General features: G+C 46.9%; 1 protein-coding gene across 9 annotated transcripts in view; it reads right to left on the bottom strand.

Annotated features, from left to right (window-relative positions):
- Positions 1 to 23,542, bottom strand: part of TCF3 (transcription factor 3) — a 93,310-nt gene that overhangs the window by 41,335 nt on the left and 28,433 nt on the right. For 5 of the 9 annotated variants that reach the window (XM_079960622.1, XM_079960624.1, XM_079960625.1 and 2 more), the window contains exons 4-5: positions 3,068 to 3,144; positions 2,126 to 2,222 (exon numbers count right to left, since the gene is read on the bottom strand). In XM_079960622.1, coding sequence (XP_079816748.1) covers positions 2,126 to 2,222; positions 3,068 to 3,144 — 174 coding nt within the window. The remainder of the gene's footprint in view (positions 1 to 2,125; positions 2,223 to 3,067; positions 3,145 to 23,542) is intronic. The other 4 variants (XM_079960626.1, XM_079960620.1, XM_079960621.1 and 1 more) reach the window with 3 other exon arrangements.

The following is a 23,542-nucleotide window of genomic DNA, read 5'->3' as shown; positions in this document are numbered from 1 at the left end:
TAAGCTAAACCATGGTTAAAAAAAGCAGGCGCAAAAATCCAAAGCTAAACCGCGGTTCAGAAAAGCAGGCGCAAAACCCAGAGCTGACGCATTTGCTCAGGGTCCCAGGGACCAGAATGAAAAATGTCTGAACATCGCTCTCTTGCGCTCTCTCTCTCTCTCTCTCTCTCTCTCTCTCTCTCTCGCCCCCCCCCTCTCCCAGCTAAACCATGGTTAAGAAAAGCAGGTGCAAAAATCCAAAGCTAAACCACGGTTAAGAAAAGCAGGCACAAAACCCAGAGCTGATGCATTTGCCCAGGGTCCCAGGGACCAGAATGAAAAATGTCTGAACATCTCTCTCTCTCTCTCTCTCTCTCTCTCTCTCTCTCTCTCTCTCGCGCAACAACTTTAACCCCTAAAAACAGGGTTTTCCTTGCTAAAAAAAGCTCAGCGACTGTGATCCCTGAACCCCCCAAAAGGGGGTAGATCATTGCCAGTTTTGAACTCTGTGAGTAGATCGCGGTCTCTTGGGAACTGGCCAACACTGCAATAATTGTATTAAAAATGCAATTTTTTTGTAGGGGGGGGGAAGCGGCAAGAGAGGAAGGAGGCGAGATAAGGTGGAAGAGATTAAAGGCAGCGATTGGCATGGTGGGGGGAGGCCGTGTGTGTGTGTGTGTGTGTGTGTGTGTGTGTGTGTGTGTGTCTTGGTCAGCCTGAACCGATTAAAAAACATTGTCCAATACGGTAGCGGATCACAACGCCAACTAGATTAGCAGGCCGGGACTTTTCGGAAAAGGAGTTAATTGCTAGAAGTAACGATCCGCCCAGGGCTTATCGGCTCCCAGACTAGTTAACTGCTATTCGCAACCCCCCCCCCCAATAAAATAAAACCCCAAACCCGCCGATTCGTTTGCAGGCATGCAATTTTGCAAAAGGGATGAATGGAGATTTGATTGGCATCTATTTATTTATCGGCGCGGGTGAATTAACAGACACCCCCCCCACGGCCTTCCCTCTTTCTCTCCCCCCCAAAAAAACACCCGGATTTGCGGGGATTAGCAGAGTCTCAGACTCAAAGGGGGGGTGTTTCGGAAGAGGGGACGGGCAGGATGCAAACTGTTGTGGCCGGTCAAAGATGGACAAAGGTGGCTCCCCCCAAAAAATTCACTTTGTGGTTCCCCATTAGGGCGGTTTTTAGCCTTCACGACATAGGAAAACGACCAAGTAAACATCTATTTTTGAGGAGGGGGGCGGTCAAGCTATTAACTGATATGCATTGAAATTCCAGATAGAGCTATATAATCCCTAGTGTAGTAAAATAAGACCTTTGGAGCAGGAATTTTCAAGAATAAAGTTTTTTGTGAACCGCCCTATTAAAATAATTAAATTAAAATTTATTACTATTGAATTGATTTTGGAATGAATTGAATTTAGAATGTATGTTCGTATGCTTGTATATTTCTAACATATGTGTATTAATCCTGAATTATTTTAACAATAAAAAAATTTTAAAATTAAAAAAGAAGAAGAATGTATTTCAATTAATCGATTATGATTTTATGTTATTTTTACCGTTGTTAGCCGCTCTGAGCCCGGCTTCGGCTGGGGAGGGCGGGATAAAAATATTTTTTTTTATTTTTTTTTTATTATTTATTATTTTATTATTATTTTATTATTCTTTGTGGACCTCACTAAGTGGTTTAGAGGTTAGGGCGGCAGACTAGGGCGCGGGTTCGAATCCCAAAACTCAAGCCGTCCGGCCGCAGCCCTCCCGGCTCTGTGTGCGAAAGCAGCTGCCCCTGTACTGAAAAAGCTCGTTCCGGCACTCGGCGCATGCTCAGAGGCGCCCTTATTCTCCCGTCCTGTATGCAAAACAAAACACAGAGCCGACGCAGCACGCCTGAAGCGACTGCCCTCTGCAACCCCAAACACAGAAAGCTAGATGTGGGCTGTGATCCTCGCTGTACCAAATGTCCCATTGACTTTAGTGGTGTCCGCACTGGCTGGCAGCAGGTACTGCTCCGAAAAATAAAGCAAATTTGGGACACCCCAGCGGACATCTAGCCCACCCCGCATCGCGATGCACCTCCGCCGAGAAATTTTGGAACAGGAAGGTTTTCCCCGCCAATGCAGCGGCTCTCACCTACGATCCCAGACCCCAGGAATGATGACGAAGATAGGCTATTATGGGATGGGAGTTCTCTGTGCTCGCCGTAGTGGGAGCCCTCGCCGTAACCCTGCTGGAAGAAAAAGAGAAAGAAAATATTGTAGGAGCGGGTCCTTAAAAAACAAATGTAACAGGGTGGGTAAAAATCAATGATTGAAAAAATAAATAAATCGGATTTTAAAAAAATAAATAAATCAGGTTTTTAAAATAAAATGCTTTTTTTTGGGGGGGGGGTAATCTTTTGAAAGATTTTCTATTTAAGTTGCATTATAGTCCATCAGGAAATAAGGGTTTGTTTAAGCTTTTCATGCGTGCTAAAACTCTAAGTTTATTATTATTATTGTTGTTGTTTTCATTCTAAGGTATAATCGTTTAACCACATCAGTTAACAAACATATGCTACAAAGTTATCGTTTTAGTTAAATAAATTGTCCAAATTGTTATTCACGAAATGATTTTTCTCCTTCTGATAAAGTACAGCAGAAAAAGTCGTCCGAATATACACAGTTAACTTATTAAACCTCGCCATAATTTCATAATTATCTGCCTTCTGTATTGCTAATCATATCACCAAATCAGTAAATTTTTGATATAACTGTAAAAAACTACTCTGGAAATTTATTATTCCAAAAATGATACCTTCATCTGGTTGTCAATATTAAGATTAGACCAGCAAGGCTGAGTCTTTCTGTAAAGAAAATTGATTTAAATCAAGTCTTACTGACTAGTGATTTGACCTGTTCTTTCTCTTCTTTTTATATTGTATTGTTGTTTTATTACTATGGCTGACTCAAATAAAGATTCATTCAATCAATTGCATGCACCCCTATTTGCAACCCCCCAAAAAATGATTCTCAAAAGGCAAGAGATTATGATTTTTTCGCTCTATTTCAAAGTGGTTTTTCTAATTATCCTTACCCTGACTTGGTCAAACGTGGAGTTATTCTGATCTCCTCCTGCCCAGGACCCAGAGGCCGGCCGCTCGTCCAAACCTGCTGGAGAAGGGGGGGAAATAAAAATTAAACAAGCCCAGGAAATTATTCTTCTTCTTATTTAAAGGAATCAGCTTTGATAAGCAGTCCCATCGTACAAAGACAGTGTTCTCCTGAAGCTAAAACCGCTTTCCTTCCACAAACAGAGCAATATTCTGAAGAAGTGTGCATGCACACGAAAGCTCATACCAAGAACTAACTTAGTTGGTTTTTAAGGTGCTACTGGAAGGAATTTTTTATATATTTTTTAGAGCAATATTTGGATGTTTAAGAGAGAATAAAGAGACTTTTTCCTGTTTTGCAAAGTTCCCATGCAGGGATACTCAGCTTCAGAGCGGAACTGGATGATAGATTTTTAAATTCCATCATAGGGTGGAATTGCATGCAGAAAGTTAGGGTGTCAGAATGGGGAAAAGGTTCTATTTTGCGTTCAAACAATAGAGAAGAGGAGAGAGGAAGGGTGGGGAAAACGGCGAACTTCCCAACTTTAGTTAAATCCATATTATTTTCACTAGCCTTCTAAAAAACAACAACACCCCACCCCAAACAAAATATTGGAGGGGGGGAGTTGCCCCACACTTAATTTGGTTAAACTGAATTATTTCCCCCGAATTGTTATGGTTCCAGTGGTTTCGTATTCCCCCAGAAACAGCCCCTATTGGCCCACGCCCTGGGCTGCTAGCTTTCTGCTTGCAGGGAGTCAAAGCAAAACAGCTCTCCTCAACTTGCCCAGCTGGAGAGCGCAACCCATTGGGCAGAGGCGAGGTGGCTGAATGGGCAGAGCACGTGTGCCGGGTTCGAACCTCGGCGCACCCAGATCGGGCAGAGAATGTCCGCGGCCCAAAAGGCGGGAGAGATGCTGCCAGCCTGTGTAGGCAACACTGCCCTGGAGGGACACAATGGCAATTTTCTACAGGAACATGGGTCCATTTTATGGTGTTGCAGTGGTACCTTGGTTCTCAAACGCCTTTGTATCCAAACGCTGAAAACCCGGAAGTAAGTGCTTTGGTTTTTGAACGTTTTTCGGAAACCGGGTGTCCAATGTGGCTGTCGGCTATTGTTTCCGGGGCGCCTGCACCAATCGGAAGCTGCGCCATGGTTTCCGAACATTTCAGAAGTGAAACGGACTTCCGTTCCGGATTAAGTTTGGCGCTTTTGCTATTTATTTTGCGGTTTTGTATTTGAGGCTTTTTCAGTTCATTTGTTTTTGTGACTGTGCGGAACCCAGTTCAGCTACTGATTGATTGATTGACTGCAAAAATGGATTTAAAAAAACCAAGCAATGACCGTCATCAGTGCAGGTGAACAAAAAAAAAAGACAATTTTTATTTTTATCACATCCAATATTGCCTTATTATATAGTACAGCGCATTGATTCTTGCTTTCATTTTATGGATCAATGGTCTCGTTTCGATATTAAATTTATGTTGAATCACTGTTTTAGGGGTTGTTTTTAAAAATCGATCTGTTTTGCATGACTTTCTATGGGGAAGCGCTGCCTTGGTTTTGGAACGCTTTGGTTTTGGAACGGGATTTCCGGAACGGATTAAGTCTGAGAACCAAGGAACCTCGGTCCGAAATGCACGCTCCGATGCGAGTGTGCAAGGCTGGGTGTGCAAAAGTGCAACGCCGTGCAAACACACAAAAACACCCCATTGTGTGAATCGTTTCCCACCCCCCCTTTCCATCTTATTATTATGTGAATCGCAGCCTGCCCCATCTCCCCTCACTGTTCATTTAACCAGAAACTTCTTTCAAAATTGCAAGGCTTCCATTCCGCAGCCTTTTGTGTTAATCATTTCCCTGGAGAATCGGTGTTTAATTGCTGTCTAATTTGCATAATTATGCATATTAATCTCCACGCCTAATGAATATTCATAACCCTCATTTAGATTTTGTTTCCTAATCAAAAAATAAAAAATAAAAATACCCCGCTCCTCCCCCCCCCCCCCCAATCTCTGCTCTCTCCAATGTGATTACTTTGCGGAATCGCGGTGGCGGAAAAAAAGATGTTAATGCGACTTGGGATAGTATTTTTTTTTCAGGGGGGCGAGCTTTGCATTCCTGTCGCCTCTGACAATAACTTTTGCTTTGAAAAATGCACCATTTACTCCCTCCCACCCCCTGGTCACCCCCCCTGTTTTTGGTGCTCCGTTCTATAAGAGTTTAATCTGTGTCGGCCGAAAACGTGAAAAAAACCAGCTAATAAAAAGCAGGATTTGAGAGCTTCTGTAAATCACTATACATCTGGGTCAATGGACAGGGGGCTCTGCCCACAAGGAGCTTACAGATCCTACATGCCGACACAGAGGACCGGTTTAAAGGAGCAGATCAAATGATAGAATCGTGGAACTGTGAAAGGGAACCCCAGCGGTCATCTATTCCAACCCCCTGGCAATGCAGGAATCTAAAGCATACAGGATAGAGGGCCATTCAAACTTAAAATCCTTCGAGGAAGTAGAGTCCGCCACCGGGTGTCAGAACAGCTCTGACTGCCAGAAAGCTTTTCCAGATGTTGAGTTGGAATCTCCCTTCTCATCGCTCGAAGCCACGAGTTCGAGTCCTACCCTCGGGAGCCGGAGGAAACAAGCTTGCTCCCTCTCCCACGTGACAGCCCATATTGGAAGATGGCTCTGCTATCTCCTCTTTCCCCAGGCTAAACATCGCCAGCTCCTTCGACCGTTCCTCATCAGGCTCGGTTTCCAGACCTTTGATCATCTCAGTCTCCCTCCTCTGCCCACCTTCCAGCTTGTCAACATCCATCTTAAATTGTGCTGCCCAGAACTGGAAGCATTATTCCAGGTGAGGTCTGACCAAGGCAGAATAGAGTGGGACTAGTAATTCTGCTTAAAAAGCAGAGACATCACCTTGCCAACAAAGGTCCGTATAGTTCAAGCTATGGATTTCCCAGTAGTGATGTATGGAAGTGAGAGCTGGACCATAAAGAAGGCTGGTCGCCGGAGAATGGATGCTTTTGAATTCTGGTCCCATAGACTGCAAGAAGATCCAACCTCTCCATTCAGAAGGAAATCAGCCCTGAGTGGTCACTGGAAGGACAGATCCTGAAGCTGAGGCTCCAAGACTTTGGCCACCTCATGAGAAGAGAAGACTCCCTGGAAAAGACCCTGATGTTGGGAAAGATGGAGGGTGCAAGGAGAAGGGGACGACAGAGGACGAGATGGTTGGACAGTGTTCTCGAAGCAGCCAGCATGAGTTTGACCAAACTGCGGGAGGCAGTGGAAGACAGGAGGGCCTGGCGTACTCTGGTCCAGGGGGTCACGAAGAAGTGGACACGACGAAACGACTAAACAACAACAAAAATTAATTCCTATGATCTGGACACTAGACTTCTGTGGATGCAGCCTAGAACTTCATTAGTTTTTATTTATTTTTTCTGCTGCATCACCCTGATTCATGTTTGGCTTGTGGTCCACCAAGACCCCCAGATCCAGTTCCCGGTTCCCCCTATCCTATATTTGTGCATCTGGTTCTCCCTGCCTTGGTGCAAAACCTGACATTTATCCCTATTGAAATGCACATTTTTAGCTTCGGCCCAGTTCTCCTATCCGTTAAGGTCGCCTCGAATGCCGGTTCCGTCTTCTGCGGCGTTTTTGCGCCCCCTTCCAGTTTGGTGTCACATGCGAATTTGAGGAACATCAAAAACAGAATATTCTCCATGCAGACGCTCACACATTAAACGGAGGCAGCTTGAAAAGGAACCGGGCACAACACACGCTGGCCAACCTTACAGGGAGGGTGTTGTGGGAAATAAAGCAAAGAAGCCACTGCCCGTCTCTTTATAATGAACTAGAAGCCTCGCACTCAAGGCTGCTCTGATATTCAAATAAACCCCCAAACCAGTTTCGAAAATGTCCGCTGCAACCCAACAAAATCTGATGGCACGAAAGCCTGCTCCTCAATTACGATTAAAGGTAAAGGTAAAGGGACCCCTGACCATTAGGTCCAGTCATGGCCGACTCTGGGGTTGTGGCGCTCATCTCGCTTTACTGGCCGAGGGAGCCGGCGTACAGCTTCCGGGTCATGTGGCCAGCAGGACTAAGCCGCTTCTGGCGAACCAGAGCAGCGCACGGAAACGCCGTTTACCTTCCCGCCAGAGCAGTACCTATTTATCTACTTGCACTTTGACGTGCTTTCGAACTGCTAGGTGGGCAGGTGCTGGGACGGAACAATGGGAGCTCACCCCATCATTGCGGGGATTTGAACCGCCGACCTTCTGATTGGCAAGCCCAAGAGGCACCGTGGTTTAGACCACACGCTAACCGTGTGGAAAATAGACAGGACGCAGCAGAATATCCAAATGCACGCAACCATAGTGTGGCCTTATAACCCTTGAAAGCTTCACCCGTGTCTTTTTAATTATTCCAGTTACTTGAAACATTTTAGACTGCAATGCCAATAAAGGTATTTCATTGATTGATATTATTATTATTATTATTGCTGAAATGAGCAGACATGGATTATTTTCTTCCGGCATATCTTCTCTGAAAAAACCTAACTAGCTACATAAAGGTAAAGGGACCCCTGACCATCAGGTCCAGTCGTGGCCACCTCTGGGGTTGTGGCGCTCATCTCGCTTTATTGGCCGAGGGAGCCGGCGTACAGCTTCCAGGTCACGTGGCCAGCAGGACTAAGCCGCTTCTGGCGAACCAGAGCAGCGCACAGAAACGCTGTTTACCTTCCCGCCAGAGTGGTACCTATTTATCTACTTGCACTTTGATGTGCTTTGGAACTGCTAGGTTGGCAGGAGCTGGGACCGAGCAATGGAAGCTCACCCCGTCATTGCGGGGATTCGAACCGCCGACCTTCTGATCAGCAAGTCCTAGGCTCAGTGGTTTAACCCACAGCGCCACCCGTGTCCCATAACTAGCTATATGGTCCACTGTTGATAAAAATCAGTATTTTTCTTTAAGCAGAGACCAGTGAAATTAAAAAATACGATGCCTTCCAGCTCGCCAGGAACTTCTAAACGCGCAATGTCCCGTCCGGTCGGCAGGAAGGGACAATAACACAGGGCTCCATTTCTCCCCCCCCCCCACCATGGCTACGTTAATAGAGTTATTAAAACGGGGGAAAGAGAGAAAGAGAGAGAGACCCCACAGATTAATTATGCATTTTAATAACCCCGATCATGAATATTCATAAAGCATTCGTGTGTTCGTGTTCTAATTAAATACGTACTAATAATATAAAATGTAGCTTTTCGGGGGGGGAGGGTGTCCTCCTCCCAACCCCATTTAAGGGTTTTGGCGCTGCAAAGCTCACATGCAAACCCGCCGTCTACTGTTGGGAGAAAGTGGACAGACAGAGAGAGAGACAGTTTCCTCCCTTTGCCGTAAGACTCGAACTCTGGGTCAGCCAAGGAAGTTGAACGCCGGGAGGTTCGGGACAAATCAAAAGGAGGAATTCTTTCTGCAGAGTTAGACTATGGAACTCCCTGCCACAAGAGGCAGGGATGGCCAATGACCTCGATGGCTTCAAATGAGGGTTAGAAAACTTGGGTCCCTTGCGACTCTTAAAATTCCTGGAGAATAAGACTATCAATAACGTGCAAATTCCATTTCAATATTCATATAGCCTCCAACATTTCTCCCCTGAAAATAGGGACGTCCTATTCCATCCCCTCCAACATTTCTCCCCTGAAAATAGGGACGTCCTATTCCATCCCCTCCAACGTTTCTCCCCTGAAAATAGGGACGTCCTATTCCATCCCCTCCAACGTTTCTCCCCTGAAAAGAGGGACGTCCTATTCCATCCCCTCCAATGTTTCTCCCGTGAAAAGAGGGACATCCTATTCCATCCCCTCCAACGTTTCTCCCCTGAAAAGAGGGACATCCTATTCCATCCCCTCCAACGTTTCTTCCTTGAAAAGAGGGACATCCTATTCCATCCCCTCCGTTTCTCCCCTGAAAATAGGGACGTCCTATTCCATTCCCTCCAACGTTTCTCCCGTGAAAATAGGGACGTCCTATTCCATCCCCTCCAACGTTTCTCCCCTGAAAATAGGGACGTCCTATTCCATCCCCTCCAACATTTCCACTAGCCATGATGGCCTCCCCTTGCCTCCGCATTGCTTTCCTGAATTAAATTTTTACATTCACAAATCCCACCTCGGTCAGTGGCCCTCCTAACCAGGGTTAGAAACTCAGATGCATAGCCTAGGCTCCTTAAACCAGGGGTAGTCAACCTAAGGCCCAGGGATCTGGCCCAATCGCCTTCTAAATCCGGCCAGTGGATGGTCCGGGAATCAGCGTGTTTTTACATGAGTAGAATGTGTCCTTTTATTTAAAACGCATCTCTGGGCTATTTGTGGGGCATAGGAATTCATTCATTTCTTCCCCCCCCCCAAAAAAAAAAATATAGAGAGAGGGATGTAGATGCTCCTTCAGGTCTACTGGGCCATTTAGGGCTTTCAAGGTCAGCACCAACATTTTGAATTGTGCCTGGAAACATCCTGGGAGCCAATGTAGGTCTTTCAAGACCGGTGTTATATGGTCTCCACTCCCAGTCCCCAGTCTGGCTGCCGTATTCTGGATTAGTTGCAGTTTCCGGGTCACCTTCCAAGGTGGCCCCACGTAGAACGCATGGCAGTAGTCCAAGCAGGAGATAACCAGAGCATGCACCACTCTGGAGAGACAGTCTGCAGGCAGGTAGGGTCTCATCCTGTGTACCAGATGGAGCTGGGAGATAGCTGTCCTGGACACAGAATTGACCTGTGCCTCCATGGACAGCTGTGAGTCCAAAATGACCCCCAGGCTGCGCACCTGGTCCTTCGGGAGCACAGTCACCCCATTCAGGACCAGGGAGTCCCCCACACCTGCCCGCCCCCTGTCCCCCCAAAACAGTCCTTCTGTCTTGTCAGGATGCAACCTCAATCTGCTAGCCGCCATCCATCCTCCAAGTGCCTCCAGGCACTCACACAGGACCTTCACTGGTTCCGATTTAAAAGAGCAGTAGAGTTGGGTATTGGGTACTGAGATCCCTGCATTGCAAAGGGTTGGGATGGATGACCCTTGGGGTCCCATCCCTAAGATTCCACTGCTGGTTGCTCTTGAGCGCCCCTCCAAGGAAGCTGGCCAGAAGGCGGAAGTGCAGATCCACCCAGCCACGCACAATTTAAATCACACACAAAAACCTGCATTTTCTGTCCTTTCGCAGCTGGCCAAGCTACTCCCCTTTTGCAGGACATCCTTCGGGGCCACAAGCGTCGGAGAATCGCGCACAGCACATGGGAGACGTGTGGATTTTTTGTGAAACTTAAAATAGATGCACGGCAGATGGTCAGCAGAGAGATCTGAGTTTTGCGCAGATTCCTGGGGTGTTTTCTCCCCCTTAAAGGGGGAGAGACCCCAAAGGCAGGTGGGGACGATAATTTGATTTAGTTTAAGGTAGCAGACGGCTGCTATAATAAACACTTCCCTATTAAGCTGCTTTTAAGTGGCTAATCGGAGCTGGAATTGGAAGGAGGGGGGAGACGGTGCCGAGCAAGATTTGGGAAGGGCGGGGGAATCAATAAAAGAAGTCGGCCGATAATTAGGTTTAGCCTTCGTCACGAGCAGCAAAGTTGTTTTCCCACTATACTCCGTCCTCCTGCCCTCATCCCGGACAATCAGGTTACAATAATTTAATAATGATATTTTTTTCTATATCCCGTCCATCTTATTGGGTTGGCCCAGCCACTCTGGGCAGCTACCAACATGTATAAAAACGTAATAAAACACTGGACATGAATAGTAACGACGCAATGTAAAAAACCGCAATAACTTTGACATAAACCGCTTACGGCGAACAAAGCAACATTCCACCATCGATCCGAATCGAACGGTAAATGGGAAAACCGAACACCGGCAAATAATAATTAAACAGGTTGCAACGGACAGGCCTATATACAGTTGCGATCGAAATTATTCCACCCCCATTGGAAATCAGGTTTATTCTCAATATTTGCGGGGTTCCAGTTGTTTGCAAGGAGTGAAATCTCACAAGAGTCCTGGAAATCGAGCTGAAAAGGCAACTTGAGAACGAGACTGGAGAAGCCTGGATAAGTTGCCTTTTTGGCTGAATTTCACCTGATTCGCAAGGTGTGTTTGAGGACGAAAACCCGATTTCTGTGATCGTTAAGTTGTCTTAAAAGTGTTTTTAACATTGTGGTTTTTAATGGCTGGGAACCGCCTGCGGGGCCTTAATGCGAAGGGTGGGTGATTAATTAATTAATTAATTAATTATTATTAATAATAATAATAATAAAGACTTAATCAGGCAAGGCTTTACTCCACCTGCCTTGCTCCACCCACTAGTCTATGCTTCTCAATTTGCGTCGTTGCCGTAGTTTTACTGATTGCAGTCCCGAAATTATTTCTTGTAATTGACAAGTGTTGAATTTCTGATTGATTTTTATACGCTGACATTGTTATCCTATGCTATTCTAATGATTGCCGAATGTTACTTTTTGATGGAAGTTGCTTATTTTAAAGTTGTGTTTTATGAGCACGTTTTTGCATTGCATTCGTTTGTTACAAGGTGTGTACATTCTTTGTTTCTTCCCCTTGTAAACCGCCTTGGGTATTGTAAGAAGGAAAGATGGTATACAAAATAAAAGTGGTGATGATTATGATAATGAACACTCTTAGAGAGGCCCATTTGCGCTTGCAAGAATGGCTGGGAAACACAGGCAGATAAAGGTAAAAGTAAAGGGACCCCTGACCATTAGGTCCAGTCGTGACCGACTCTGGGGTTGCGGTGCTCATCCCGCTTTAATGGCTGAGGGAGCCGGCGTCCAGCTTCCGGGTCATGTGGCCAGCAGGACTAAGCCGCTTCTGGCGAACCAGAGCAGCGCACGGAAACGCCATTCACCTTCCGGCTGGAGCGGTACCTATTTATCTACTTGCACTTTGAGGTGCTTTCGAACTGCTAGGTTGGCAGGAGCAGGGACCGAGCAACGGGAGCTCACCCCGTCATGGGGATTCGAACCGCCGACCTTCCGATCGGCAAGCCCTAGGCTCTGTGGTTGAACCCACAGCGCCACCCACGTCCCACCAGGCAGATAGGCGGGCTATAAATAATAAAATCATCATTATTATTATTATTATTATTATTATTATTATTATTATTAAGCACAGATTCACACAGAAGCACCATTCAACACTTTGCCGGAAAGACGAAAAGGGGAAAACTACACAGAGCGCACAACAGATCGGCAGGGCCTTTAACTCAGCAGCAAAGCCCCTGAAACAGCGCCTACTCATGAGGCCAGGCTTGCCGCTCGCCTGGGAGATAACTTCTGAAGATGTGAAGAAACACCACGGGGGGTTTTTTTTGGGAGAGACCCTTCTGAGACAGTCACTTCCGAGTCTGAAAGCACAGGATTGGGCCGGGCAGCCCTAAGCGAGCGCCAAGCCAGAGGTTTAAGGCAGCCGCTCACCTGGGGCGAATCACGGATCTCCGGAAAGAAGCCGTTCACGAACTAAACCGCAGACCAGTGGCTCCCAGTGTGTGCAGTGGGATAACTGGCAGGGGGACTGGAATTGCAAAAGACTAACTCCCAGATTCTGCAAAGCTTGCTATCGCTGGATCAATTCCATCAGTTCCGTTGAAGTAATTAAACGAAATCGTTTTAATTGGATTAATGTGCAATTAAGTGCTGCTGTTTCGAATCGTATTCCGTTACGCTCTTTCTTAGCAGGGAATATTTTCTGCATGTTATTCACAGGATAAGGGGCAACCGGGTACGGATTTGTGGGGAAAGCTGCGATAAGGTTCTACTCGAGAGTAGACCTAGCCTCCCCAACTCGATTCCCTTTCTGCACAACACAACGCCGGCCTCCTCCCTTTGAAATCCCTACAGCAAAGTTCAGCCAAATGCCGGAGACGATATCTGGCAGCAATTTGGGCTCGGTTCCAGCGATCGGTTAGACGTACGGCTCAAAATCCCATTCTGAACTAACAGTGAAAACAGCAAAAGACTGTCTTTTAAAAAATAAATAAATCACATTCTCATAGTGTGGAAAATAAGGTATCTCTCCCTGCAGGAATTAAAGAACCTTTTAATGAGGGTGAAAGAGGAGAGCGCAAAATATGGTCTGAAGCTCAACATCAAAAACTAAGATCATGGCCACTGGTCCCATCACCTCCTGGCAAATAGAAGGGGAAGAAATGGAGGCAGTGAGAGATTTTACTTTCTTGGGCTCCATGATCACTGCAGATGGTGACAGCAGCCACGAAATTAAGAGATGCCTGCTTCTTGGGAGGAAAGCAATGACAAACCTAGACAGCATCTTAAAAAGTAGAGACATCACCTTGCCAACAAAGGTCCGTATAGTTAAAGCTATGATTTTCCCAGTAGTGATGTATGGAAGTGAGAGCTGGACCATCAAGAAGGCTGATCACCAAAGAATGGATGCTTTTGAATTGTGGTGCTGGAGGAGACTCTTGAGAGTCTCATGGACTGCAAGAAGATCAAACCTCTCCATTCTGAAGGAAATCAGCTCTGAGTGCTCACTGGAAGGACAGATCCTGAAGCTGAGGCTCCAAGACTTTGGCCACCTCAGGAGAAGAGAAGACTCCCTGGAAAAGACCCTGATGCTGGGAAAGATGGAGGGCACAAGGAGAAGGGGACGACGGAGGACAAGATGGTGGAACAGTGTTCTTGAAGCTACCAGCATGAGTTTGACCAAACTGCAGGAGGCAGTGGAAGACAGGAGGGCCTGGTGTGCTCTGGTCCAGGGCGTCACGAAGAGGTGGACACGACTAAAGGACTAAACAACAACAACAACAACAACACCTGCATACCAGCCCTGCAAAGCAGGCCAAGCAGGCGAGGAACCGCAGGAAGGTTGCCAAGTGAGTTGTTGGCCGGGCAGCAGATTCGAACCCAGATCTCCTTAGAGTGAGAAAGCTAACTAAGATCTGGGGGTGAGGCAGCTTAAATGGGGTCCATCCCCCAACGGGCTGCACCCCGCACTGTCTGACTTTGCCCCGCCCACTGGCCCCACCCACATTTTAGAGATTGGGGGGGCTGGGGGAAGAAAACTTTTTCTTTTTAGGGAGGAGAAAGCCAGGGGGTGGAGGCAAAATTTGACGCAGATTGTACCAGAACGGGAAGGGAACCCCAGAGCCATCTAGTCTAACTCAATGCAATGCAGGAATATTTCGACCAACCCACAACCCGGCTCAAAACAGTTGCAGCATTTGGGGCTGTTGAGCTCGAGGGGAAATGCAAGAAGAAGAGGCCTTTTAAAAATGGGTTGGGGGCGGGAATAACTGGCGGTTTTTGGTTTTTCGATTATGCATTTTGTGTTATTATATTGTGTTTTTATCCTGCGGAGCAGACCTGCAGGGAGAGGGCGGTATGCAAATTTAACTAATAATAATAATTACAATAATCGCAATCATAATCATAGGGACCATGAGGGACATCTGGCCCCCCGCAATCCAGGAATCTTTTCCCCGTCTCAGGATTCGAACCCGCAACCATGAGATTAGGAGTCTCTGCCTCAAGCGGTTGCATCGCTTAGGGCGTTTTAGCTTAGAGGAACCACAGGGAGGGGAGAGGAGAAGGTATGCACGGGGGTCATCTAGCCGAACCCCCTGAAATGCAGGAATTCTTTTCCCCGAGGCAGGATTCGAACCCTTAACCCCACGATTAGGAGTCGCATGCTCTACCCGCCAAACTCTTGCGAAGTCATGGAACCAACCGCAGAATTGTAGAGCTGGGAGAAACCCCCTGGCGGCCATCAAGCCGAACCCCCTGCTATGCAGGAATTCTTTTGCCCGACTCAGAATTCGAACTCGTAACCCCAATATTAAGAGTTGCACGCTCTACCCACCAAGCTCTTGCGAAGTCATGGAACCAACCTCAGAATCGTGAGGTTGGAAGGGGGATAATCCAACACAACCCCCTGCCATGCATGGAATCTTTTGCCCGATGCAAGACTCGAACCCGCAACCCCAAGATGAAGAAACTCACGCTCAGCCGACACAGCCTGTAAATATAAACCCGGCAGAGGAGGGATGGGTGGGGGGGGGAAGAGATGACAACGAACGGAGCGCAGATAAGCCGGAGGGTTGAAAACAATTAAAAATAAGAAAAACTCTGCAGCCCCCAAAACACTTCCTGGCAGCTGTGAAAACAAGGTCGCCCCACGGTGACCAAACAAAAGACCTCAAAGGGGAACGCCGCTGAGAAAAAGGGGGGGGGAGTTTTTTTTTTTAAAGTCAACACAATAAAATCAATTGTGTGGTTTGTTTTCTTTTCTTTTTTTTTTTAAAAAAAAGAACGTTCACACCCAGACGGAACCAGCCATTAAATACTTGCCCATATGTCTATGCATAGATATATAAATAAAAAATAGTTTTGCAAGTTGTGTGACCTCGTTTCCCCACCTGGATTTTTTAGACATCCGTGATTTTAAGAACAGGGATCGTCTGCAAAGTTTTCCAGTTTGCTTTTCGAATGAATGACTTGGGGGACGTAAGTCTGGGGAAAACTGGGTTGAAGTTTTTCCTATTTTCAGAACGAAATTTATTATTTACAGCTGCCAAGCTTTAACCTCTCTCCCTAACTTATACTGAAACAGCCTACCTAGCTCCATACTGTCTGGCACTGACTGGCAGCACCTCCAGCTAAAATGACTTACCAGTTCTGAATAAACCTAGTGGCAAAAAGCAGCAAAACCACTAGCAAATTTGCAAAGCTAAGCAGGGGCCGGTCTGGTTTCAAATTGGATGGGAAACTCATCTCGGGGGGGGGGTGCCATATTTCAAGGGGGTGCCATATTTCAAGAAGTGAAAAATCCAGACACAAAAAACTGTGCAGCTTTTTTTTGGTGGGGGAAACGGTGGATATCGCCCAAAGAAAGTTGTTTGTTTGTTGTTAAGTCGTTTAGTGGTGTCCGCCTCTTCGTGACCCCCTGGACCAGAGCACACCAGGCCCTCCTGTCTTCCACTGCCTCCCGCAGTTTGGTCAAACTCATGCTGGTCTCTTCGAGAACACTGTCCCACTATCTCGTCCTCCGTTGTCCCCTTCTCCTTGGGCCCTCCATCTTTCCCAACATCAGGGTCTTTTCCAGGGAGTCTTCTCTTCTCATGAGGTGGCCAAAGTCTTGTAGCCTCAGTTTCAGGATCTGTCCTTCCAGTGAGCACTCAGGGCTGATTTCCTTCCGAATGGAGAGGTTTGATCTTCTTGCAGTCCATGGGACTCTCAAGAGTCTCCTCCAGCACCAGAATTCAAAAGCATCCATTCTTCGGCCATCAGCTTTCTTGATGGTCCAGCTCTCACTTCCATACATCACTACTGGGAAAACCAGAGCTTGAACTATACGGACCTTTGTTGGCAAGGTGATGTCTCCGCTTTTTGAGATGCTGTCTAGGTTTGTCATTGCTTTTCTCCCAAGAAGCAGGTGTCTTTTAATTTCGTGACTGCTGTCCCCATCTGCAGTGATCATGGAGCCCAAGAAAGTAAAATCTCTCACTGCCTCCATTTCTTCCCCTTCTATTTGCCAGGAGGTGATGGAACCAGTTGTTGAATTTCCCTATTTCCCCTGTATGTTGATTCTGCCACTGAAATCCTATGCAAAGCAGAATCTTGCATGAATCAGCTCAAACTTTGAGGACTAGAATCTTATTTTGGGCTTTGCATGCAAAGGTCTGAGGTTCAATCCTCTGGGTATAGGGCAGAAAATAAACTCAATAATTAATAATAATAATTAATAATAATAATAATCCACAGTGCCTGAAACCCTGGAGAGCAGGGAACTCTGAACTCGATAGACAATTGGGTTTGATTTAGGAGAAGGCTCGTCATGAGGACTACAATCTTAGCACGTTTTTACGAGAAGGAGCTGAGCCAAGCACTGCCTGCAAGAGGGACTTTGGTATTTTTTTGGGGGGGGGGTGAAACCAAACAAGGCAAAGGTGCTTTGGGGTGGCATAGGGTCACTATCCGCAGCACGCCGTCCGTCCGACGGGTGACTCACAGAGCAGGAAAAGGAGATAAGGACTTGAATTGCTCCTTGCCAGGAAAGGGCCTATTCCCCAGCCCAGAAAAACAAGCTTGCCCCTCCGAGAAAGAAAGAAAAAAAAGCCCTCTTTTCTTCCGTAAACAAAGTTGTTCCCTGGCGGCCACCTGCTTTAAACAGAAAACAGGGAGGTGGGAAGAAAAGGGGGGAGGCAGGCAGGCAGCCTGGGAAATTCTTTGTCTTAAAGACTGTTTTTCCTAAACTGCAGTTGCCACAACAATACGGTGAGTGCTCCTTTCTTGCCTTGCAAAGAAGCTCTGCAAAGAAGGACCCTGTTTCGTTTGCAGGTCTTATTCCGTTCCCGCATTTGCACCCTGCTTTCCTGGCCCAGGAAATTCTCCCTCCCTCCGAGGTAGACCAGGCTGATTTCCCCGCTTTGGGGGGGCCTCGGGTCCAGGCGGCGGACGAAATCCCCCAGACAGCGTTTGAAATCCCCTTTTGCTACTGGGAATGGGGTCAAATGCAACTTGTTGCAGGAATTTATGTATAGGTTTTTTTTGGGGGGTTGCCCCTCCAGCAGATATCATGCACATGCAGCCCACTACCAAAACCTGCACAATCGCTTTTGTGACTTTTGTGATGTGTCCCCACAAAACACCCCATCGCAGTTTCTTCCTATCTATTCAAAGGGCCTTTGCTGCGCGATACCAAATGTAAGAATTCACTGATCAATGTATCTGTGTACTGGCTCACTGGGAAAACTTCAGAAATTCCTATAGACAGGTGAGCTCAGCTCCTCAGCAGCCCCTCTGCCTGAGCGATAATTCCTGGCATCCTGATACCTGAGTAGCCATTCCAAAAATAACAAACCCAAATGAAGACAAAAGGGTGTGATTCACTTGGCTGGGAAACAGGGAAATGTGAATATCTCTTTTGTTACCCTTGATGGGTGTTTGGTGGAGGGCAAGGGGAACCATGGGGCAGGGTCCAGGATGCTCAGATCACTGCCACCAGACCTCCCCTTTCATGATGCAACCATGATGTATTAGTGATGTAGTTTGGGGGCTGTAACATGGGGATTAGCAGCTAATAAAAGTTGGGGGGCTGTTTTGTTCAGGGCTTCCATCCTGTTTCACCTGGTGGCAGGTGGGAGTCCTGTTGCGACAGTCTTCAATAAAGACCAAGCCTATGGTTTTCCCAGTAGTGATGTATGGAAATGAGAGCTGGACCATCAAGAAGGCTGATCACTGAAGAATTGATGCTTTTGAATTCTGGTGCTGGAGGAGACTCTTGAGAGTCCCATGGACTGCAAGAAGATCCAACCTCTCCATTCGGAAGGAAATCAGCCCTGAGTGCTCACTAGAAGGACAGATCCTGAAGCTGAGGCTCCAAGACTGTGGCCACCTCAGGAGAAGAGAAGACTCCCTGGAAAAGACCCTGATGCTGGGAAAGATGGAGGGCGCAAGGAGAAGGGGACGACAGAGGACAAGATGGTTGGATAGTGTTCTCAAAGCGACCAGCATGAGTTTGACCAAACTGTGGGAGGCAGTGGAAGACAGGAGGGCCTGGCGTGCTCTGGTCCAGGGGGTCGTGAAGAGGCGGACACGACTAAACGACTAAAGAACAAGTTTGAGAACCAAGGTACCACTGTATTTATATCGCACCCATCTGCTTTTGTGTACTTGCCACGAGATTCCCAGAGGTCCTTTCGTTGCCTGATAATGCGTTAACAGGAAAGTTTGCTAAGCTGGGGTTCTGTTCCAAATGAGGAGAGTGAAAGCCCAAACGGTAGTCCCAAAAAATAAAAAAATCCGGCAGCTTATTCACCGTCCGGCTTCTGGTTCTCACGTGCCGAACGACGAATGGGTGTTTTGTTTTTAAAAAATAAGTTTACCAATTTGGAGGGGGGCGTTGAGAGAGAGAGAGAGAGAGAGAGAGAGAGAGAATTCCCCAGCTGATTTAAAATAGAACGGAGTTTAAATTTAGGTTTCAGGCCAGCTTCCTGACTTGAAACTGCTGCTCTCCGGATCTGGAATGATCATCAGGTATATAAAAAAGACTTGGCACATTCTGAGATGCAAACTCTTGACCGAAGGAATTTGCCTGGAAGGTCCCCCGCCAAGGGAGGCTTGTCTTGCTTGCAGAAGAAACGATCTGGACATCTAAAGTGGTCCCTTGGTTCTCAAACTTAATCCGTTCTGGAAATTCCGTTCCAAAACCAAAGCGTTCCAAAACCAAGGCGCGCTTTCCCATAGAAAGTCATGCAAAATGGATCAATCCGTTCCAGACTTTGAAAAACAACAATTCAACATGAAATTTACTATCTAATGAGACCCTTGATCCATAAAATGAAAGCAATAAACATTGTACTGTACTATAAAATAAATAAGACGGTATTGTAGATGATAAGAATTAAAATTAACTTTTCTCCCCAACCTGCACTGATGATAGTTATTGTTTGGATGGGGGGGGGCTTTTATCTATTTCCGCAGTCACATAATCAATCAATCAATCAATCAATCAATCAATCAATCAATCAGTAGCTGAACTGGGTTCCACACAGTCACAAAATAAATGAACCAGAAAAGCCTCAAAAGCAAAAACGCAAAATAAAGAGCAAAAACCAAAGTGCCACGGTTAATCCGTTCCAGAAGTCAATTTGACTCCCAAATGTTCAGAAACCAAGGCGCGGCTTCTGATTGGCGCCGGCGCCCCGGAAACAATAGCTGACAGCCGTATCGGGCGTCCGGCTTCTGAAAAACGTTCAGAAACCAGAACACTTACTTCCGGGTTTTTGGAGTTTGAGAACTAAGGCGTTTGAGAACCAAGGTACCACTGTACTTGAATCAGTTCTTTGCTGAGAACATTGAGGACTAGAATGTTGCTTTATCATTAGGGCTGTAAATTCGATTTTGGATGCCGAAGGTCCTAGGTTCCATCTCTAGCTGGGACTGGGAATGTCCGGCACACGCCCCCCCCCCCCCGATCAGTTTTATCTTAAAACCGATTTATCATAAAGCTGATGCACGTTCCCCGTTATTTTTCTTGCTAGCCGCCAGGGTGGATTTGATTTAAATGAAATCAATTTAAATCACTAGTCAGTAAGACTTGATTTAAACCATTTTTTTTACAGAAAGACTCATTCTTGCTGGTATCATCTTAATATTTACAAATAGAGGAAGCTTTCGTTTCTGGAGGCAGAAAGTAAGGCTGACCTGCGGAACTCACTGCCACAGGGCAGGCCGCAACTTGCTTTTTTAAAAACCCAAGCAGAACTGCTCGCCTATCATATATTAGGGTGCGGTACAGATGTGATTTATTGGTAGGGGGGGGCATCAAACACAGGCCACCAATCTCCTCCCTCGAGAATCGTCTGTCGATGCCGCGACGAAGGAAAAAGCAAATTCCCCGATAAAAAGAATAATTCAAAACAAAAACCATGCAGAAAACCCATGGAGATTTCAAGTCAGCAGGAAAGCACAGTGTCGTCGTCCTCCCCCCCCAAACCAAACGCGCTCACGTTCCCCATAGCAACTCCAAAACTTGGAGGCTTTTCAATATGGCGAAAATCCCATTTTGAAACACAGCCGGACTTTCAAATGCAAATAGCGACAGAGACGGAACATATGGTGGAGGTTAGTTCTTATTTTTCCTAATTAAATGGCGCACTGCTGTTTTGTATAACAATGTTAATAGGGCATTTGCAAGCTTTCGGGAGGGAGGCCGAACCGTCTCTCCCCCCCCCCTTTTTTAAGAGAGAGGCGGCAATTGGCAGAGAAAACCGAAGGCCGTGAGACACACACACACCCTGTCCCCGATCTCCCTCGATATCAACATGGTGGTTTGGCACATTCCCAATTTAAGGGTGGTGCTGGGGGGGGGGGAATAGTCCCCTCACATCCTGTTGCCGCTTTTTTTTTTGCAGACCGCTAAAAGTGACCCACAAGGACAAACCTAGACAGCATCTTAAAAAGCGGAGACATCACCTTGCCAACAAAGGTCCGTATAGTAAAAGCTCTGGTTTTCCCAGTAGTGATGTATGGAAGCGAGAGCAGGACCATAAAGAAGGCTGGTCGCCAAAGAATGGATGCTTTTGAATTCTGGTGCTGGAGGAGACTCTTGAGAGTCCCATGGACTGCAAGAAGATCCAACCTCCCCATTCTGAAGGAAATCAGCCCTGAGTGCTCACTGGAAGGACAGATCCTGAAGCTGAGGCTCCAAGACTTTGGCCACCTCATGAGAAGAGAAGACTCCCTGGAAAAGACCCTGATGTTGGGAAAGATGGAGGGCACAGGGAGAAGGGGACGACAGAGGACGAGATGGTGGGACAGTGTTCTCGAAGCTACCAGCATGAGTTTGACCAAACTGCAGGAGGCAGTGGAAGACAGGAGGGCCTGGTGTGCTCTGGTCCAGGGGGTCACGAAGAGGCGGACACGACTAAACGACGCAGCAACAACAAAAGTAACCCCCCTCCCTTTGGCAAAAACGCCTCCGCCCCGTCTCTCAGATTTGCATACCGAACATAGACATCTCCATTGGGTGAATTTTCCAATTGGCATCTACAGTGGCACCTTGGTTCTCAAACTTAATCCGTTCCGGAAATTCCGTTCCGAAACCAAAGCGTTCCAAAACCAAGGCATAGAAAGCAATGCAAAATGGATCGATCCATTCCAGACTTTTAAAAACAACCCCTAAAACAGCCATTGAACATGGATTTTACTCGCTAACGAGACCATTGATCCATAAAACGAAAGCAAGAATCAACATACGCAATCGATCCATCAGTAGCTGGACTGGTCATGAAAATGAAACAAAAAAGAGCCGCAAAAGCAAAAAAAGCAAAATAAATAGCAAAAACAGGCAGACCTCAACGTAACACTCAAATCGGAAGTGTGGCGCTCAAAACGGAGCACGTTCAGCTTCCGAAAAAAGTTCACGAACCGGAACACTTCCTTCCGGGTTTGCAGTGTTTGGGTTCCAAGTGGTTTGAGTACCAAGGCGTTTGGGAACCAAGGCCTTGCAAAATAAACCCCCTGCACTTCAATTATGGGTTTCTGAAAATCCCAGATGGAAAAATGAAAGGAAGTCCTGCGTAACGAGGTGTTTGGGTTAGCAGGGTGGTGAGTTGCTGTTTTGAGTAAGGAAGTTTCTCACGCAACACTCCCTTTAATCTCGACTGGATGTTAATATTCTTTTTTTAAAAAAATAAAAATAAATAGAGGGTGTTTCTAATCAGAGGGATCCATCTTGTCAGGGCGGCACAATGGTATCTCGCAGCTCATGCCAGCTCGGCAGGTTTGGCAAAGTTGGCATCCTTGCAAAGCCAACGCCGAGCGAGGGCGGGGCTTGCTTGTCCTTACCCCGAATGGGCATAATTTTTTCCCCTGCCCCGTTTTGCAGGAGAACCCCAAACTCTTGCTGAAATTGGGGTGGGGGGAACGGGGCCTATTTTGTGGCAGCGTATCACTGTCAGAAGGGACACGGGTGGCGTTGTGGGTTAAACCACAGAGCCTAGGACTTGCCGATCGGAAGGTCGGCGGTTCGAATCCCCAGCACAGGGTGTGCTCTCGTTGCTCGGTCCCTGCTCCTGCCCACCTAGCAGTTTGAAAGCACGTCAAAGTGCAAGTAAATAAATAGGTACCACTCTGGTGGGAAGGTAAACGGCGTTTCCGTGCGCTGCTCTGGTTCGCGAGAAGCGGCTTAGTCCTGCTGGGCACATGACCCAGAAGCTGTACGCCGGCTCCCTCGGCCAATAAAGCGAGATGAGCACCGCAACCCCAGAGTCTGCCACAACTGGACCTAATGGTCAGGGGTCCCTTTACCTTTACCTTTATCGCTGTCAGATGTGGGCAGGTGGGGATAGACGCAAGCGTTCCACCAGATTTTTGGGCAGGACTTTCAAGGGGGAAATCTGGGTTGTTGACTGCAATCCAGCAGTGGGAGGGAGGGGGCTGATTTACTAGGGAAATTTGGAAGAAGGGTTTAAGCATACTTTCTCCCAGAAATCGCAGCGCCAAGTCACAAAACGCGCCTGGGGAACTCCGAGCGCCGACCGAAACGTAAGACAAGGTTCTAGTTCTCGTGCTCCTGACTTAAATAGCAACTGTGGCTGTTGCAAGGAGGGTGGCAATTTTTTATTGCGAAGACCTGGAACCCTGGGGAGACTCAACATGCCAGGACAGGTTGCCAAACCCATTTCTTTTACCTGTTGTTCTGCGAAAATGTGCCCAGGTTCCAGCCCTCAGTCTGACTTATGCAACGTGCAATTTATGCCATTAAAAAAAATTTTTTTTTAAAAAAAACCTTAACGGCCCGGAAGGGTTTTCTGAAAAATGAAATTGATGGGGTTGCAGCCAGTGCTGGCCTTACTCAAGAGTATACCCGCCGAAAACAACAGGCGTGAGGTCTATTAACATCAATGGGTCTAC

This window comes from Podarcis cretensis (genome assembly GCF_951804945.1).
Source record: "Podarcis cretensis genome assembly, chromosome: 18".
Classification (NCBI taxonomy): domain Eukaryota; kingdom Metazoa; phylum Chordata; class Lepidosauria; order Squamata; family Lacertidae; genus Podarcis; species Podarcis cretensis.
This window is presented reverse-complemented; position numbering and strand designations above follow the sequence as displayed.